This window comes from Panulirus ornatus, chromosome 69, assembly GCF_036320965.1.
Source record: "Panulirus ornatus isolate Po-2019 chromosome 69, ASM3632096v1, whole genome shotgun sequence".
NCBI classification, from domain to species: domain Eukaryota; kingdom Metazoa; phylum Arthropoda; class Malacostraca; order Decapoda; family Palinuridae; genus Panulirus; species Panulirus ornatus.
In genome coordinates, this window is record NC_092292.1 from 1,022,928 (window position 1) to 1,043,253 (window position 20,326).

Here is a 20,326-nt window from a genome sequence, read left to right on the forward strand (position 1 = left end):
TATCCTTTAGTAAATTTTTTAAAGAATTACATATAAAGATTACCTAGTATAGGTGAAAGAGGGTTACCCATTGCCATACCAAATTTTTGAGCATAATAATCTCATAGAAATATACTTGATCACATGCAAAATTGTGATCCTTTCCACTGTGTATATGTATTTATTTATTTTTTTTTTGCTTTGTCGCTGTCTCCCGCGTTTGCGAGGTAGCGCAAGGAAACAGACGAAAGAAATGGCCCAACCCACCCCCATACACATGTATATACATACGTCCACACACGCAAATATACATACCTACACAGCTTTCCATGGTTTACCCCAAACGCTTCACATGCCCTGATTCAATCCACTGACAGCACGTCAACCCCGGTATACCACATCGATCGAATTCACTCTATTCCTTGCCCTCCTTTCACCCTCCTGCATGTTCAGGCCCCGATCACACAAAATCTTTTTCACTCCATCTTTCCACCTCCAATTTGGTCTCCCACTTCTCCTCGTTCCCTATACCTCCGACACATATATCCTCTTGGTCAATCTTTCCTCACTCATTCTCTCCATGTGCCCAAACCATTTCAAAACACCCTCTTGTGCTCTCTCAACCACGCTCTTTTTATTTCCACACATTTCTCTTACCCTTACGTTACTTACTCGATCAAACCACCTCACACCACTCATTGTCCTCAAACATCTCATTTCCAGCACACCCATCCTCCTGCGCACAACTCTATCCATAGCCCACGCCTCGCAACCATACAACATTGCTGGAACCACTATTCCTTCAAACATACCCATTTTTGCTTTCCGAGATAATGTTCTCGACTTCCACACATTCTTCAAGGCTCCCAGAATTTTCGCCCCCTCCCCCACCCTATGATCCACGTTGAAATATATGGGTATGTATATGTGCGTGTGTGTGTGTTTAAGTATAAGCATGTGTATGTGGGTGGGTTGGGCCATTCTTCCTTGTGTTACCTTCCTAATGTGGAAGACAGCGATTAAGTATGATAATAATGATAATAGAAAATATATATCTATATGTTTATTCTATCATGCTTAGATGCTGTTTTCCGCATCAGCGAGGTAGCGCAAGGAAACAAACGAAAGAATGGCCAACCCACTCACATACACATGTATATATATGAATGCTCACACACACACACACACACACACACACACACACACACACACACACACACACACACACACACACACACACACACACACATATACAACATACTTATACATGGTTTACATACCCATACATGGTTGCAAGGCATGGGCTTTAGATAGGGTTGTGTGGAGGAAGGTGGATTTGTTGGAAATGAGATGTTTGAGGACAATACGTGGTGTGAGGTGGTTTGATTGAGTAAGTATTGAAAAGGTAAGAGAGATATGTGGTAATAAAAAGATTGTGGTTGAGAGAGCAGAAGAAGGTGTATTGAAATGGTTTGGTCACATGGAGAGAATGAGTGAGGAAAGATGGACAAGGAGGATATACGTGTCAGAGGTGGAGGGAATGAAAAGTGGGAGACCAAATTGGAGGTGGAAGGATGGAGTGAAAAAGATTTTGAGCAATTGGGGCCTGAACATACATGAGGATGAAAGGCGCGCAAGGAATAGAGTGAATTGAAACGATGTGGTATACTGGGGTCGATTTGCTGTCAGTTGATTGAACCAGGACATGTGAAGCGTCTAGGGTAAACCTTGGAAAGTTTTGTTGGGCTGGCTTAGATATGGAAAGGGAGCTGTGGTTTTGGTGCATTATACATGACAGCTAGAAACTGAATGTGAATGAATGTGGCCTTTGTTGTCTTTTCCTAGTGCTGCCTCGAGGGTGCGTGGGGGGAGGGGGTGCCATTTCATGTGTGGCGGGGTGGTGACGGGAATGGATGAGGGCAGCAAGTATGAATATGTACGTGTGTATGTGTATATATTTCTATGAGTCCAGGGGAAAATGAAACACGATAAGTTCCCAAGTGCACTTATGTGTAATAATCACATCATCAGGGGAGACACAAGAGAGAAATGTAAGTCAGCTGATATACATCGAAGAGACGAAGCTATGATGCCATTTGGTAAAAATGCAATTGTCCAAGACAATTGCACTTTATTTACCTTTATTTAACTTTTTCCGAAACATCTTTTTATTCTCCCTAAAATTTAATGACCCTCTGTCAACCTCACTCTCATTTGCTCTTTTTTTGACCTCTTCCATCTTTCTCTTGACCTCCTGCTGCTTTCTCTTATACATCGCCAAGTTATTTGCACTACTTGCCTGAAAAATTGTTAAATGCCTCTCTCTTCTCTTTCACTAACAATCTTACTTCATCCCACCACTCACTCTCCTTTCTAATGTGCACTACTCCCATCTTTCTCATGCCACAAGCATCTTGTGCACAAGTCTTCGCTGCTACCCTAAATACATCAAATTATGTATATATAGCACTAGGAAAGGACAACAAAGGCCACATTCATTCACACTAAGTCTCTAGCTGTCATGTATAATGCACCAAAACCACAGCTCCCTTTCCACATCCAGGCCCCACAAAACTTTCCATGGCTTACCCCAGATGCTTCACATGCCCAGGTTCAATCCACTGACAGCACGTCGACCCCAGTATACCATATCGTTCCAATTCACTCTATTCCTTGTACGCCTTTCACCCTCCTGCATGTTCAGGCCCCGATTCCTCAAAATCTTTCTCACTCTATCTTTCCACCTCCAATTTGGTCTCCCACTTCTCGTTCCCTCCACCTCTGACACATATATCCTCTTGGTCAATCTTTCCTCACTCATTCTCTCCAAGTGACCAAACGATTTCAAAACACCCTCTTCTGCTCTCTCAGCCACACTCTTTTTATTACCACACATCTCTCTTACCCTTTCATTACTTACTTGATCAAACCACCTCACACCATATATTGTCCTCAAACATCTCATTTCCAACACATCCACTCTCCTCCGCACAACTCTATCTATAGCCCATGCCTCACAACCATATAACATTGTTGGAACCACTATTCCTTGAAACTTACCCTATTTTTGCTTTCCGAGATCATGTTCTCGCCTTCCACACATTTTTCAACGCTCCGAGAACTTTCGCCCCCTCATCCCCGCTGTGACTCACTTCACCTTCCATGGTTCCATCCGCTGCCAAATCCACTCCCAGATATCTAAAACACTTCACTTCCTCCAGTTTTTCTCCATTCAAACTTACCTCCCAATTGACTTGTCCCTCAAGCCTACTGAACCTAATAACCTTGCTCTTATTCACATTTACTCTTAACTTTCTTCTGTCACACACTTTACCAAACTCGGTCACCAGCTTCTGCGGTTTCTCACCCGAATCAGCCACCAGCACTGTATCATCAGTAAACAACAACTGACTCACTTCCCAAGCTCTCATCCACAACAGACTGCATACTTCCAAAACTCTTGCATTCACCTCCCTGACAACCTCATCCATAAACAAACTAAACAACCATGGAGACATCATGCACCCCTGCCGCAAACCGACATTCAGTGAGAACCAGTCACTTTCCTCTCTTCCTGCTCATACTCATGCCTTACATCGTCGATAAAAACTTTTCACTGCTTCTAACAACTTGCCTCCCACACCATATATTCTTAATACCTTCCACAGAGCATCTCTATGAACTCCATCATATGCCTTCTTCAGATCCATAAATGCTACATACAACTCCATTTGCTTTTCTAATTATTTCTCACATACATTCTTCAAAGCAAACACCTGATCCAATCATCTTCCACCACTTCTAAAACCACACTGTGATGGAGTGTAAGAAAGTAAACTCTAGAGTGATATGGGTAAAACTGAAAGTGGACGGAGAGAGATGGGTGATTATTGGTGCCCATGCTCCTGGTCTTGAGAATATAGGTCATGAGAGGCAAGTGTTTTGGGAGCTGCTGAGTGAGTGTGTTAGCAGCTTTGATGCATGGACTGGGTTATAGTGATAGGTGATTTGAATGCAAAGGTGAGTAATGTGGTGGTTGAGGGTGTAATTGGTGTTCATGGGGTGTTCAGTGTTGTCAATGGAAATGGTTAAGAGCATGTAGATTTATGTGCTGAAAAAGGACTGATGATTGGGAATACCTGGTTTGAAAAGAGAGATATACATAAATATACATATGTAAGTAGGAGAGATGGCCAGAGAGCGTTATTGGATTACGTGTTAATTGATAGGCACGTGAAAGAAAGACTTTTGGATGTTAATGTGCTGAGGTGCAACTGGAGGGATGTCTGATCATTATGTTGTGGAGGTGAAGGTGAAAATATGTAGAGGTTTTCAGAAGAGAAGAGAGATTATTAAGGTGAAGAGAGTGGTGAGAGTAAGTGAGTTTGGAAAGGAGACTTGTGTAAGGAAGTACCAGGAGAGATTGAGTGGAGAATGGAAAAAGGTGAGAGTAAATGACATAAGGGGATTGGGGGAGGAATGGGATGTATTTAGGGAAGCAATGATGGCTTGCTCAGAAGATGCATGTGGCATGAGAAAGGTGGGAAGTGGGCAGATCAGAAATGGTAGTGAGTGGTGGAATGAAGAAGTAAGATTGTTAGTGAAAGAGAAGAGAGAGGCATTTGGATGATTTTTGAAGGGAAATAGTGCAAATGACTGGGAGATGTATAAAAGAAAGAGGCAAGAGATCAAGAGAAAGGTGCAAGAGGTGAAAAAGAGGGTAAATAAGAGTTGGGTTGAGAGATTATCATTAAATTCTAGGGAGAATAAAAAGATGTTTTGGAAGGAGGTAAATAAAGTGCGTAAGACAAGAGAACAAATGGGAACATCGGTGAAGGGGGCAAATGGGAAGGTAATAACAAGTAGTGGTGAAGTGAGAGGGAGATGGAGTGAGTGTATTGAAGGTTGTTGAATGTGTTTAATGATAGAGTGGCAGATATTTTGGTTGAGGTGGTGTTCAAAGTCAGAGGGTCAGGGAGAATGATTTGGATGGCATTGCTGTGCGGTTATGTATAATGAATGAATAAATCTTGTTTACATCCACATACATTTGGACACCCAAGTCTGAACCTTGGAAAAGGAGGAGCACTCTCTGCATGACTCCTTCTTCTGTTTCCCCTTTTATAAGGTAAAATATAAATATATATTTTGGAGAGAGGGGCAAGTGTGCAGTCTGTTTTGGATGAGAAGGCTTGGGAAGTGAGCCAGTTGTTGTTCACTGATGATACCGTGCTGGTGGCTGATTTGGGTGAGAAGCTGCAGAAATTCGTGACTGAGTTTGGTAAAGTGTGTGAAAGATGGAAGTTGAGAGTGAGAGTAAATGTGAGGATGAGCAAGGTTATTAGGTTCAGTAGGGTTGAGGGATATATGTTTATATACATAGTTTTAGCTATATAGGTTTAGCATCACAAAATATCTAGAAGTTTTAATGATTTTAACATGTAAATGTGGAATAAATTTGGCATATTTTCAGTTACATTAACTTTAGACACAAACTACAGAGGGAGTAAGTGTTAAATTTGATCCACAATTCTTAAAAAGATTTGTCAGAAAATGTTAAAGTGTAAATATTGTCAGCCAGGCAAACCTCAGCTCATGCAGAAGAAAATGAATGTGTCTTGTACAGCAGTCTTGGCATTTTGGTTTCTCTGTCTGAATGTACTACTCTCCCCTGTTCCTTGTATGTCGCTAGTATCGGATATAATTGAGTGTGATGAATCTAGAAACTAGAGAATACGGAGAAATGGAAGCTATAATTCTAGCATACCAGGTTTTACTATTACCAAATTTGGTTTTCCCATTACCAAAATTACAGTTCACAATTTTTCATTACCAAACTGTTTCTTTATTACCAAATTTTTACCAATTGGTAGTGAAAATTACCTGTTGGCATCCCTGGTTGTCACTGTCATCAGTGTTCTTGTTTAATGTCTCCAGAGAGTTTATAAAATAAAATAGCACCGACATATTAGGTACAATCCTTACTTAACATGTAAATACCATAAAAGTAAGTTCCTGTAACACAAATGACAACAATCCCTGTTGTCACTGTCATCAGTGTTCTTGTTTAATGTCTCCAGAGAGTTTATAAAATAAAATAGCACCGACATATTAGGTACAATCCTTACTTAACATGTAAATACCATAAAAGTAAGTTCCTGTAACACAAATGACAACATGCTTAATTTATGTATAGCTTATACGATATTCCTCACGTGTCGTAGAAGGCAACTAAAGGGGACGGGAGCAGGAGGCTAGAAACCCTCCCCTCCTTGTATTTTAACTTTCTAAACGAGGAAACAGAAGAAGGAGTCATGCGGGGAGTGCTCATCCTCCTCGAAGGCTCAGATTGGGTTGTCTAAATGTGTGTGGATGTAACCAAGATGAGAAAAAAGGAGAGATAGGTAGTATGTTTCAGAAAAGGAACCTGGATGTTTTGGCTCTGAGTGAAATGAAGCTCAAGGGTAAAGGGGAAGAGTGGTTTGGGAATGTCTTGGGAGTAAAGTCAGGGGTTAGTGAGAGGACAAGAGCAAGGGAAGGAGTAGCACAACTACTGCAACAGGAGTGGTGGGAGTATGTGATAGAGTGTAAGAAAGTAAACTCTAGATTGATATGGGTAAAACTGAAAGTGGATGGAGAGAGATGGGTGATTATTGGTGCATATGCACCTGGGCATGAGAAGAAAGATCATGAGAGGCAAGTGTTTTGGGAGCAGCTGAATGAGTGTGTCAGTGGTATTGATGCACGAGACCAGGTTATAGTGATGGGTGATTTAAATGCAAAGGTGAGTAATGTGGCAGTTGAGGGAATGATTGGTGTACATGGGGTGTTCAGTGTTGTAAATGGAAATGGTGAAGAGCTTGTAGATTTATGTGCTGAAAAAGGACAGTTGATTGGGAATACCTGGTATAAAAAGAGAGATATGCATAAGTATATGTATGTAAGTAGGAGAGATGGCCAGAGAGCGTTATTGGATTACGTGTTAATTGATAGGCGCGCAAAAGAGAGACTTTTGGATGTTAATGTGCTGAGAGGTGCAAGTGGAGGGATGTCTGATCATTATCTTGTGGAGGCGAAGGTGAAGATTTGAAGAGGTTTTCAGAAAAGAAGAGAGAATGTTGGGGTGAAGAGAGTGGTGAGAGTAAGTGAGCTTGGGAAGGAGACTTGTGTGAGGAAGTACCAGGAGAGACTGAGTACAGAATGGAAAAAGGTGAGAACAATGGAAGTAAGGGGAGTGGGGGAGGAATGGGATGTATTTAGGGAATCAGTGATGGATTGCGCAAAAGATGCTTGTGGCATGAGAAGCGTGGGAGGTGGGCAGATTAGAAAGGGTAGTGAGTGGTGGGATGAAGAAGTAAGATTATTAGTGAAAGAGAAGAGAGAGGCATTTGGATGATTTTTGGAGGGAAATAATGCAAATGAGTGGGAGATGTATAAAAGAAAGAGGAAGGAGGTCAAGAGAAAGGTGCAAGAGGTGAAAAAGAGGGCAAATGAGAGTTGGGGTGAGAGAGTATCATTAAATTTTAGGGAGAATAAAAAGATGTTTTGGAAGGAGGTAGATAAAGTGCGTAAGACAAGGGAACAAATGGGAACTTCAGTGAAGGGGGCTAATGGTGAGGTGATAACAAGTAGTGGTGATGTGAGAAGGAGATGGAGTGAGTATTTTAAAGGGTTTTTGTTAAATTTGTGTTTAAGAAAAGGTGGCAGTTATAGGGTGTTTTTGGCCCAGGTGGGTGAAAAGGGTGAGAGGTTTAGGAAAATGATTTTGTAAACAGAGAAGAGGTATTTAAAAGTTTTTGCGGAAGTTAAAACCGGGCCCAAGGGCCCCCGGGTTTGGAAAGGTTTCCCCGTGAAAAAAAAAAAGGGGGGATTTATTTTTGAACGGCGGGGTAAGGAATTTAATGTATGTAGGGTTTCCCAGGTTGAGGTGCCTGGGGAAAATTGGGAAAGTTGCATGTGCCATTGAACAAAGGAAAAGGGGGGCAAAGGTGAGGCTAAAATTACAGAGGTACAAGTTTAAATTTAGTATTCCGGGGAAATTTAATATTTTTGGGGGGTATTGTTTTGGAAAAATTTTCCATAAGAAAACTTATTTTAAGAGGAGAAAAGGGCCAGAGAGGCGTTTTTGGTTTAAAGTGTTAATTAAAAGGGCCCGGGGAAAAATGATCATTATCTTGTGGAGGCGAAGGTGAAGATTTGAAGAGGTTTTCAGAAAAGAAGAGAGAATGTTGGGGTGAAGAGAGTGGTGAGAGTAAGTGAGCTTGGGAAGGAGACTTGTGTGAGGAAGTACCAGGAGAGACTGAGTACAGAATGGAAAAAGGTGAGAACAATGGAAGTAAGGGGAGTGGGGGAGGAATGGGATGTATTTAGGGAATCAGTGATGGATTGCGCAAAAGATGCTTGTGGCATGAGAAGCGTGGGAGGTGGGCAGATTAGAAAGGGTAGTGAGTGGTGGGATGAAGAAGTAAGATTATTAGTGAAAGAGAAGAGAGAGGCATTTGGATGATTTTTGGAGGGAAATAATGCAAATGAGTGGGAGATGTATAAAAGAAAGAGGAAGGAGGTCAAGAGAAAGGTGCAAGAGGTGAAAAAGAGGGCAAATGAGAGTTGGGGTGAGAGAGTATCATTAAATTTTAGGGAGAATAAAAAGATGTTTTGGAAGGAGGTAGATAAAGTGCGTAAGACAAGGGAACAAATGGGAACTTCAGTGAAGGGGGCCAATGGTGAGGTGATAACAAGTAGTGGTGATGTGAGAAGGAGATGGAGTGAGTATTTTGAAGGTTTTTTGAATGTGTTTGATGATAGAGTGGCAGATATAGGGTGTTTTGGTCAAGGTGGTGTGCAAAGTGAGAGGGTTAGGAAAAATGATTTTGTAAACAGAGAAGAGGTAGTAAAAGCTTTGCGGAAGATGAAAGCCGGCAAGGCAGCAGGTTTGGATGGTATTGCAGTGAAATTTATGAAAAAAGGGGGTGATTGTATTGTTGACTGGCTGGTAAGGTTATTTAATGTATGTATGATTCATGGTGAGGTGCCTGAGGATTGGCGAAATGCTTGCATAGTGCCATTGAACAAAGGCAAAGGGGACAAAGGTGAGTGCTCAAATTACAGAGGTACAAGTTTATTTAGTATTCCTGGGAAATTATATATTTGAGGGTATTGATTGAGATATACATAAGTATACTTATGTAAGTAGGAGAGATGGCCAGAGAGCGTTATTGGATTACGTGTTAATTGACAGGCGTGCGAAAGAGAGACTTTTGGATGTCAATGTGCTGAGAGGTGCAACTGGAGGGATGTCTGATCATTATCTTGTGGAGGCTAAGGTGAAGATTAGTATGGGTTTTCAGAAAAGAAGAGTGAATGTTGGGGTGAAGAAGGTGGTGAGAGTAAGTGAGCTTGGGAAGGAGACCTGTGTGAAGAAGTATCAGGAGAGACTGTGTACAGAATGGAAAAAGGTGAGAACAATGGAAGTAAGGGGAGTGGGGGAGGAATGGGATGTATTTAGGGAATCAGTGATGGATTGCGCAAAAGATGCTTGTGGCATGAGAAGAGTGGGAGGTGGGCTGTTTAGAAAGGGTAGTGAGTGGTGGGATGAAGAAGTAAGAGTATTAGTGAAAGAGAAGAGAGAGGCATTTGGACGATTTTTGCAGGGAAAAAATGCAATTGAGTGGGAGAAGTATAAAAGAAAGAGACAGGAGGTCAAGAGAAAGGTGCAAGAGGTGAAAAAAAGGGCAAATGAGAGTTGGGGTGAGAGACTATCAGTAAATTTTAGGGAGAATAAAAAGATGTTCTGGAAGGAGGTAAATAGGGTGCGTAAGACAAGGGAGCAAATCGGAACTTCAGTGAAGGGCGTAAATGGGGAGGTGATAACAAGTAGTGGTGATGTGAGAAGGAGATGGAATGAGTATTTTGAAGGTTTGTTGAATGTGTCTGATGACAGAGTAGCAGATATAGGGTGTTTTGGTCGAGGTGGTGTGCAAAGTGAGAGGGTTAGGGAAAATGATTTGGTAAACAGAGAAGAGGTAGTAAAAGCTTTGCGGAAGATGAAAGCCGGCAAGGCAGCAGGTTTGGATGGTATTGCAGTGGAATTTATTAAAAAAGGGGGTGACTGTATTGTTGACTGGTTGGTAAGGTTATTTAATGTATGTATGACTCATGGTGAGGTGCCTGAGGATTGGCGGAATGCGTGCATAGTGCCATTGTACAAAGGCAAAGGGGATAAGAGTGAGTGCTCAAATTACAGAGGTATAAGTTTGTTGAGTATTCCTGGTAAATTATATGGGAGGGTATTGATTGAAAGGGTGAAGGCATGTACAGAGCATCAGATTGGGGAAGAGCAGTGTGGTTTCAGAAGTGGTAGAGGATGTGTGGATCAGGTGTTTGCTTTGAAGAATGTATGTGAGAAATACTTAGAAAAGGAAATGGATTTGTATGTAGCATTTATGGATCTGGAGAAGGCATATGATAGAGTTGATAGAGATGCTCTGTGGAAGGTATTAAGAATATATGGTGTGGGTGGCAAGTTGTTAGAAGCAGTGAAAAGTTTTTATCGAGGATGTAAGGCATGTGTACGTGTAGGAAGAGAGGAAAGTGATTGGTTCTCAGTGAATGTAGGTTTGCGGCAGGGGTGTGTGATGTCTCCATGGTTGTTTAATTTGTTTATGGATGGGGTTGTTAGGGAGGTAAATGCAAGAGTCTTGGAAAGAGGGGCAAGTATGAAGTCTGTTGGGGATGAGAGAGCTTGGGAAGTGAGTCAGTTGTTGTTCGCTGATGATACAGCGCTGGTGGCGGATTCATGTGAGAAACTGCAGAAGCTGGTGACGGAGTTTGGTAAAGTGTGTGGAAGAAGAAAGTTAAGAGTAAATGTGAATAAGAGCAAGGTTATTAGGTACAGTAGGGTTGAGGGTCAAGTCAATTGGGAGGTGAGTTTGAATGGTGAAAAACTGGAGGAAGTGAAGTGTTTTAGATATCTGGGAGTGGATCTGTCAGCGGATGGAACCATGGAAGCGGAAGTGGATCATAGGGTGGGGGAGGGGGCGAAAATTTTGGGAGCCTTGAAAAATGTGTGGAAGTCGAGAACATTATCCCGGAAAGCAAAAATGGGTATGTTTGAAGGAATAGTAGTTCCAACAATGTTGTATGGTTGCGAGGCGTGGGCTATGGATAGAGTTGTGCGCAGGAGGATGGATGTGCTGGAAATGAGATGTTTGAGGACAATGTGTGGTGTGAGGTGGTTTGATCGAGTAAGTAACGTAAGGGTAAGAGAGATGTGTGGAAATAAAAAGAGCGTGGTTGAGAGAGCAGAAGAGGGTGTTTTAAAATGGTTTGGGCACATGGAGAGAATGAGTGAGGAAAGATTGACCAAGAGGATATATGTGTCGGAGGTGGAGGGAACGAGGAGAAGAGGGAGACCAAATTGGAGGTGGAAAGATGGAGTGAAAAAGATTTTGTGTGATCGGGGCATGAACATGCAGGAGGGTGAAAGGAGGGCAAGGAATAGAGTGAATTGGAGCGATGTGGTATACAGGGGTTGACGTGCTGTCAGTGGATTGAATCAAGGCATGTGAAGCGTCCGGGGTAAACCATGGAAAGCTGTGTAGGTATGTATATTTGTGTGTGTGGACGTGTGTATGTACATGTGTATGGGGGGGGTTGGGCCATTTCTTTCGTCTGTTTCCTTCCGCTACCTCGCAAACGCGGGAGACAGCGACAAAGTATAAAAAAAAAAAAAAAAAAAATTGATTGAGAGGGTGAAGGCATGTACAGAGCATCACACTGGGGAAGAGCAGTTTGGTTTCAGAAGTGGTAGAGGATGTGTGAATCAGGTGTTTGCTTTGAAGAATATGTGTGAGAAATACTTAGAAAAACAAATGGATTTGTATGTAGCATTTATGGATCTGGAGAAGGCATATGATAGAGTTGATAGAGATGCTCTGTGGAAGGTATTAAGAATATATGGTGTGGGAGGCAAGTTGTTAGAAGCAGTGAAAAGTTTTTATGAAGGATGTAAGGCATGTGTGCGTGTAGGAAGAGAGGAAAGTGAGTGGTTCTCAGTGAATGTAGGTTTGCAGTAGGGGTGTGTGATGTCTCCATGGTTGTTTAATTTGTTTATGGATGGGGTTGTTAGGGAGGTGAATGCAAGAGTTTTGGAAAAAGGGGCAAGTATGCAGTCTGTTGTGGATGAGAGAGCTTGGGAAGTGAGTCTGTTGTTGTTTGCTGATGATACAGCACTGGTGGCTGATTCATGTGAGAAACTGCAGAAGCTGGTGACTGAGTTTGGTAAAGTGTGTGAAAGAAGAAAGTTAAGAGTAAATGTGAATAAGAGCAAGGTTATTAGGTACAGTAGGGTTGAGGGTCAAGTCAATTTGGAGGTAAGTTTGAATGGAGAAAAACTGGAAGAAGTAAAGTGTTTTAGATATCTGGGAGTGGATTTGGCAGTGGATGGAACCATGGAAGTGGAAGTGAATCATAGGGTGGGGGAGGGGGTGGAAATTCTGGGAGCCTTAAAGAATGTTTGGAAGTCGAGAACATTATCTCGGAAATCAAAAATGGGTATGTTTGAAGGAATAGCGGTTCCAACAATGTTGTATGGTTGCGAGGCGTGGGCTATGGATAGAGTTTTGCGCAGGAGGGTGGATATGCTGGAAATGAGATGTTTGAGGAGAATATGTGGTGTGAGGTGGTGTGATGGAGTAAGTAATGTAAGGGTAAGAGAGATGTGTGGAAATAAAACGAGTGTGGTTGAGAGAGCAGAAGAGGGTGTTTTGAAATGGTTTGGTCACATGGAGAGAATGAGTGAGGAAAGATTGACAAAGAGGATATATGTGTCAGAGGTGGAGGGAACGAGGAGAAGTGGGAGACCAAATTGGAGGTGGAAAGATTGAGTGAAAAAGATTTTGAGTGATTGGGGCCTAAACATGCAGGAGGGTGAAAGGTGTGCAAGGAATAGAGTGCATTGGAACGATGTGGTATACCGGGGTCGACGTACTGTCAGTGGATTGAATCAGGGTATGTGAAGCGTCTATGGTAAACCATGGAAAGTTCTGTGTGGCCTGGATGTTGAAAGGGAGCTGTGGTTTCGGTGCATTATTACATGACAGTTAGAGACTGTGTGTGAACGATTGGGGCCTTTGTTGTGTTTTCCTAGTGCTACCTCACACACATTTGGGGGGAGGGGGTTGTTATTTCATTGTGGCGAGGAGGCGATGGGAATGAATAAAGGCAGACATGTGTATATATGTATATGTCTGTGTGTGTGTATATATATGTATACATTGAGATGTATAGGTATGTATATTTGCGTGTGTGGTCGTGCATGTATATACATGTGTATGTGGTTGGGTTGGGCCATTCTTTCGTCTTTCCTTTCGCTACCTCGCTAACGCGGGAGACAGCGACAAAGCAAAATAAATATATAATAAATAACGATATTCTCTAAATATTGTCAGAAGTAGAATGCTGTCATCCAGAAAAACTGTAGTTGTCACGTACAGTTCCTGTATAAAAGATCATCTTTGCTGCAAGCATAGGCCATCCTGTATTCACTCAACATCCTTATTATCATAGAGGAAGAAATGGATCTCAGTGAGAGCACTGCAGTTTAAGGATAAATGAAAGAAAATTTAGGAACATATCACTTCACTCCTTTGGAGTCCTGCTTAAGTGGGGAGTGTAGCCTTAAAGCTGCAGGAGTCTCATAAAAGGCATCTTGGGATAGTGTATAAGTGTGGTTACCAAATAATGAGACATCATCTGGTACAGCAAATGTTATGTGATAATTATAAATCATCTTGTGAATTTTTAGAGAAATTATTGTAAGTTTAAACTCTGATTTGTTAAGATGGATATATATTTTTCTTAGTTATTTTTATTTATTTTCCAGATGAGAGTATGGGTATTGTTTACAACAATGGTACAGGTTCTGTGTATCAAGAACTGGTGGATTGGCTCACATCAGACTTGGAGGATTTACAGATAGCTGGAGCTCTTGCTATGGGAAATTTTGCAAGAAGTGGTAAGAAATGATAATACTTCTCAGTCTTTCTCTCTCTTTAGCTTCACGCAAGCCCTGCCATCATGGCAAAATCTTGTTGCAGGTACTCATATGTAGGACAAGTAGGGTCACAATTTAGTATGCGATAGACTTCAAAAAGATTTTGCAGGAGCAAATCACACTATATCGTGACATTAATTTCCATGTAAAGGACGGGTCAGGGACCATGGGCCCAAAAGAATATGTATATATTGAAGATGTGTCGATCAGGTGTTTGCTTTAAAAAGTGTGTGTGAGAAATACTTGGAAGAACAAATGGATTTGTATGTGGCATTTTTGGATCTGGAGAAAGTATATGATAGGGTTGATGGTGATACCTCTTGGAAGGTTTTAAGAATATATGTTGTGAGGAAAGCTGCTAGAAGCAGTAAGAAGTTTTTATAAAGGACGTGAAGCTTGTGTATAAGTAGGAAGAGAGGAAAGTAAATGGTTGCCAGTGAGGGTCAGTCTATGGCAGGGATGTGTGTGTTGTCTCCATGGCTATATAGTTTTTTGTGTGGATGGGGTGGGGTGGAGAGGGAGTTATGTGCAAAAGTCTTGTTGAGATGGATGAGTGAGTATGTAGTCTGTGGTGGATAAAGGGAACTTGGATGTGAGTCAGCTATTACATGTTGATGAAACAGCACTGATAGCTGATTCGAGTGTGAAATTGCAGAAGTTAGTAACTTAGTGTAGAAGAGGTGTGAAAGGAAGAAGCTGAGAGAGAAAATGTGATTAAGAGGAAGGTTATTAGGTCTAGCAAAGTAAAGGGACAGATTAGTTGGGGTTTGAGTTTGAATGGAGAATAGTTGGTGGAAAATAAGTGGTTTTGATATTTGAGAGTGGACATGACGGCACATGGAAACACAGAAGAAGAAATGAGTCATTGGGAGGGTGAATGGGCAAAGGTCTGGGAACAATGAAGAATTTGTGAAAAGAGATGTTATCTCGGATTGCAAAAATGGGTATGTTTGAAGGTATATAAGCCCCAACAACCTTATATGGATGTGAGGCATGGGCTATGGATGTTGATGTGTGGGGGAGGTTGGAGGTGTTGGAAATGAAGTGTTTGAGGACAATGAGCAGTGTGAGGTGATTTGGTCAGGTAAGTAATAAAAGGGGTAAGAGAGAGGTGTGGTAATAAAATGATTGTGGTTGAGAGAGTTGAAGAGGGTGTGCTGAAATGGTTTAGTCATATGGAGAGTTGAGCAAGGAGAGGTTAACAAAGAGGATATATGTGCCTAAAGTGGAGGGAACAAAGAGAAGGATGGAGTCAAAAAGATTGCGAGTGACTAGGGCCTGAACATGCAGGAGGGTGAAAGTTGTGCTTGTGATAGAGTGAATTGAAACGATGTGGAATACAGAGGTTGATGTGCTGTCAGTGCATTAAATCAGGTCATGTGAAGTGGCTGGAGGAAATCATGGAAAGGTCTGTGGGGTCTGGTTGTGGATAGTGAGCTGTGGTTTTGATGCGCTACTTGTGACAGCTAGAGAATGGATGTGAGCAAAAGCAGCCTTTCTTAATCTGTTCCTGGCACTACCTTGCTAATGAATGAAACAGCAATCAGACATGAAAATAAATTCACTCAAATCTATGAAAGAGAGTTTTTTTATAAATCATACTACAAAAATCTCATTGTGCAATATACAAGTGAAAATAGCAACAAAGTTAATGTAAAATCATACAAACCAGCTTAGAAGTAATGCTTACTTTGTGGCAAACCTACATCTAATGATGTCAAGTGTGGCTGTGTAGCAGATTGCTATATGATTATGTTATGATTGTTCTAGTAATTGCACAGTTGGGCATGAGCTAAACAAACTCTTATATCTGTTTTCTGTATTCTGTTGAAATAATCTTTTAGAAGAAAAACACTTTTCATTAATCTTGAAATTTTTTAGGGTAGGAAGAGTTTTTTTTTATAGATGTTAGAATGTTAAATAGAAGAGCATCCTTCATCTTCACATATGATGGCATCCTAAGATGCATCACCATCTTTGAAATAGATGGCTAAAATAAGGTTTTCGTGATGGGTTCATTATTCCTATTTATGGTGTGGGTGCTACTTTCATTAATTCCAAGTTCTTTAATATCTTGAATGGGCTCACTTACAATAGGAGTACTTGCTGTACTCTTAGGCATTGTGGTGACTGGTTCAAGTGGGCAGAAGTGTAAATATGAATGAATGACACTTGATGCATCATTCCTCTGAGCAGTAACAGAGTACTGACATGGTGCACAGTGTGGAATGTGCAGCATTGGCTTTCTGTGGTGTGTAACCAGCTGGGCTTGGATTGTATCATACCAGCTCACCTTATAATGAGAAAATGGTTGTAATTTTGCACCCATTCTGTATTGAATTTGGTATATTAAATCATACTATATCGTGACTTTTTGTATTTCTTATTTGTACTTGATCACCATTTGCTGAGGAAGCTCCAGTAACAGATGAAGTAAGGCCATGTTTACCCTCATCCATTCTTTAACTGTCATGTGCAGTGCACCTAAACAATGAATTCCTCTCTACAATCAGGCCCCACAGACTTTTCCATGCTTTACCCTAGATTCTTCCCATTCCCTGGTTCAGTCCATTGACAGTACACCCACTGTATACCACATCATTCCAATTCACTCTATCCCATGCACACCTTTCACCCTCCTACATGTTCAGGCCCTTATCACTGAAAATCTTTTTCACTTCATCTTTCCAGCTCCAATTTGGCCCCCTCTGCTGCTTCTCCTTGTTCTCTGCACTTGGGACACATATATCCTCTTTGTTAACATTCCTCACTCATTCTCTCCTTATGTCCATAACATTTCAGCACATCCTCTTCAAGCCTCACAATTACTTTGTTTATAACTACACCTCTATCAATACCACTTCATGCCAGGTATTGACATCAAACATTTAATTTTCAACACATTCACCCTCCTTTGCAAATCCTCATATATAACCTCATGTCTCACATCCATATAACATTGTTTGGACTACTAAACCTCCAAACACCTATTTTAACCCTCCCAGAAAACATTCTTTCCAAACATTCTTCAGTGCTCCAAGAACCTTCGCCCCCTCACCCACCCTATGACTCATATCCAATTGTATGGCTCCATTCACTACTTTGTCCACTCCAAGGTATCTAAAACACTTCACTTCTTTCAAGTTTTCTTCATTTAAAGTCACATCCCAACTAACCTTTCCCTCAACCCTGCTAAATGCAATAACCTTGCTTTTATTCACATTTATGCTCAACCTCCTCCTTTCACACATTCTTCTAAACTCAGTCACCATCTTCTTCAGTTTCTCATTCGAATTTACACCAGTACTGTATCATCAGCAAACAACAACTGACTTTTCCCAGACCCTCTCATCCCTTCTAGACTGGACAATTCCCCCTCTTGCCAAGACTTTTGCATTCACCTCCCTCATCACCCAATCCATAAGCAAATTGAATAACCATGGTGCCATCACAAACCCCTGCTGCAGACCATCTTTCGCTTCGAACCTTTCACTCTCCTCTCTTCCGACTCAAACACATGCCTATGATTAAATCTCACTGTTTCTAGCAGCTAGCCTGACACACTGTTTACTCTTAATACTTTCCACAAGTTATCACTATTAACGCTGTCATATGCTTTTGCTAGATCCATCTGTTTTTCTAAGTATATTTCACACACATTCTTTAGAACAAACACCTGATCCACACATCCTCTACCATTTCTGAAACCACACTGCTCCACCCCAGTCTGATGCTCTGAGCATGCCTTAATCCTCTCAATCACTATCCTCCGATACAGTTTACCAGGTATACTCATTAAACTTAGACCTCTGTTGTTTGAACTCTCACCTTGATCCCCTTTTTTTTATACAGTGGTGTTCTACATGCATTCTGACGATCCTCAGGCACCTTACCATGATCCATACATTCATTGAAAATCTTTATTTGTACCAACCAGTCAACAATATTCAACTGCAGTACCATCCACTCCAAGTGCCTTGCCACATTTCATCTTGTTTAAAGCTTTCACAACCTCTTCTCTCTTCACCAAACCACTTTTGACTATATCACTACTACACATGCCACCCTAGTCCAAACACCCTGTATCTGCCACCCTATCATCAAAGACATTCTACAGCATACTCACTCCATCTCTTCTTCACATCACTTCCTGTTTTCACTTCCCCTTTTGCCCCCTTCACCGACATTTCTATTTGTTCTCGTGTTTTTCGCACACCATTAACCTCCTTCAAAATCATCTTATTCTCCCTAAAGTTCACTGACACTTGCTTACCTCAACTCTCATTTGCCCTCTTTTTCCAACTCCTGCACCTTCCTCTTGACTTCTTGCCACCTTCTCTTATAGATTCCCAAATCATTTGCACTCCTTTCCTGTAGGTATTGCCCGAATGCCTCTTCTTTTTTCTTTCACTAGCAGCTTTATTTCTTCACCCCAACACTCACTACCCTTTCTGATCTGCCCACCTCCCTCCTTTCACATACCACATGCATCTCTTGCACATTGTATCTGCTTCCCTAAATCCCTCCCATTCCACACCCACTCCCCTTGCTTTATTTTCTCTCTCCTTTTGCCATCATACATTCAGTCTCCTGGTATTTTTTCACACAAGTCTGTTTTCCAAGTTCACTTACTTTCAGCACTCTCTTCTCTTTTTTTTTTCTTTTTTTGTCTTTTCCGTAAACCTCTATAAATCTTCACTCTCGCCTCAATAAGACAGTGATCAGACAACCCACCAGCCTCCCCTCTCAGCACATTTGCATACAGAAGTCTATCTTTTACATGTCTATCAATTGATATGTAATCCAGTAATGTCTGCTGACCATTTCTCCAACTTGCATATGTCATATTTGTGTATGTCACCCTTTTTAAGCCAGGTATTCCCAATCACCAGTCCTTTTTCAGCACACAGCTCCACAAGCTGTTCACCATTACCAGTCATAATACTGAATATCCCATGACCCCCAATTATACCCTTAGCTGCCACATTACTCACCTTTGCATTCAAATCACCCATCACTAACTACAAGGCTCTTACATCAAAACTGCTGATGCTCTGACTCAGCTGCTCTTGAAACACTTCTCATGGCCAGGTGCATAAGCACTGATAACACTTGTCAGTGAAGATTTTGTCCCATGGAAAAATTATCTGCTATATATTTCTACATGCTGAATCCAAATATGTTTTCAGAATTTCTCTATCACCCATAGTTTTTTGTTCCAGCATACTTGCATATTATTAAGAATAGTATGTATGTACCAGTGCTTTGCGGAGCATTTAAAACAAAAACTTTAGCAAACACAGCTATTTTTATTGTTTGTGAAGTGCAATAGCTTCTCTCTGAAAGCACAAGCTTAGATAAATGAGTCACTAGGGGCCTGCAGAAACACGACTGGAAATGTTGGGACATTCAAACAGTGCCCAGTCTTGAGTTGCAGTTCTCTGTCAGTTGCAGGCTAGAACTCACTATGTAAACAGTGTCTTTTTCAGTCTATTGACAGGTTTTGCTTTTGTGTATTATAATGCCGAGAAACTTTATAATTCAAATTACTTCTGCTACATCTATGGCAAATTGACATTCTTATCACAAAAATGTTCTTTCACATCCCTCTTTAAGAAAATGCTATGAGCATTACTTTGGTTGTAAAGTGGGTGACCAGGATAAAAGTTGGGCCCCCTATATTTGATGTGTCACATGTGTCAGACTTCTCACAGCATGAGCAAAAGGTTCAAGCCATATGCCATTTGCCATTCCTATGGTTTAGAGAGAACTGAAAGATCACTCTGGATTGCTACTTCTGCCTGACAGATATAAATGGTATTTTATATTTTATTTATTTTTATTATACTTTGTCGCTGTCTCCCGCGTTTGCGAGGTAGCGCAAGGAAACAGACGAAAGAAATGGCCCAACCCCCCCTCCCCATACACATGTATATACATATGTCCACACACGCAAATATACATACCTACACAGCTTTCCATGGTTTACCCCAGACGCTTCACATGCCTTGATTCAATCCACTGACAGCACGTCAACCCCGGTATACCACATCGCTCCAATTCACTCTATTCCTTGCCCTCCTTTCACCCTCCTGCATGTTCAGGCCCCGATCACACAAAATCTTTTTCACTCCATCTTTCCACCTTCAGTTTGGTCTCCCTCTTCTCCTCGTTCCCTCCACCTCCGACACATATATCCTCTTGGTCAATCTTTCCTCACTCATTCTCTCCATGTGCCCAAACCACTTCAAAACACCCTCTTCTGCTCTCTCAACCACGCTCTTTTTATTTCCA

At 41.4% G+C, this 20,326-nt stretch overlaps 1 protein-coding gene across 2 annotated transcripts in view; it reads left to right on the forward strand.

Moving 5' to 3' along the window:
- Positions 1-20,326, forward strand: part of vimar (visceral mesodermal armadillo-repeats) — a 320,050-nt gene that overhangs the window by 192,267 nt on the left and 107,457 nt on the right. For both annotated transcript variants that reach the window (XM_071660119.1, XM_071660118.1), the window contains exon 9: positions 13,862-13,993. In XM_071660119.1, coding sequence (XP_071516220.1) covers positions 13,862-13,993 — 132 coding nt within the window. The remainder of the gene's footprint in view (positions 1-13,861; positions 13,994-20,326) is intronic.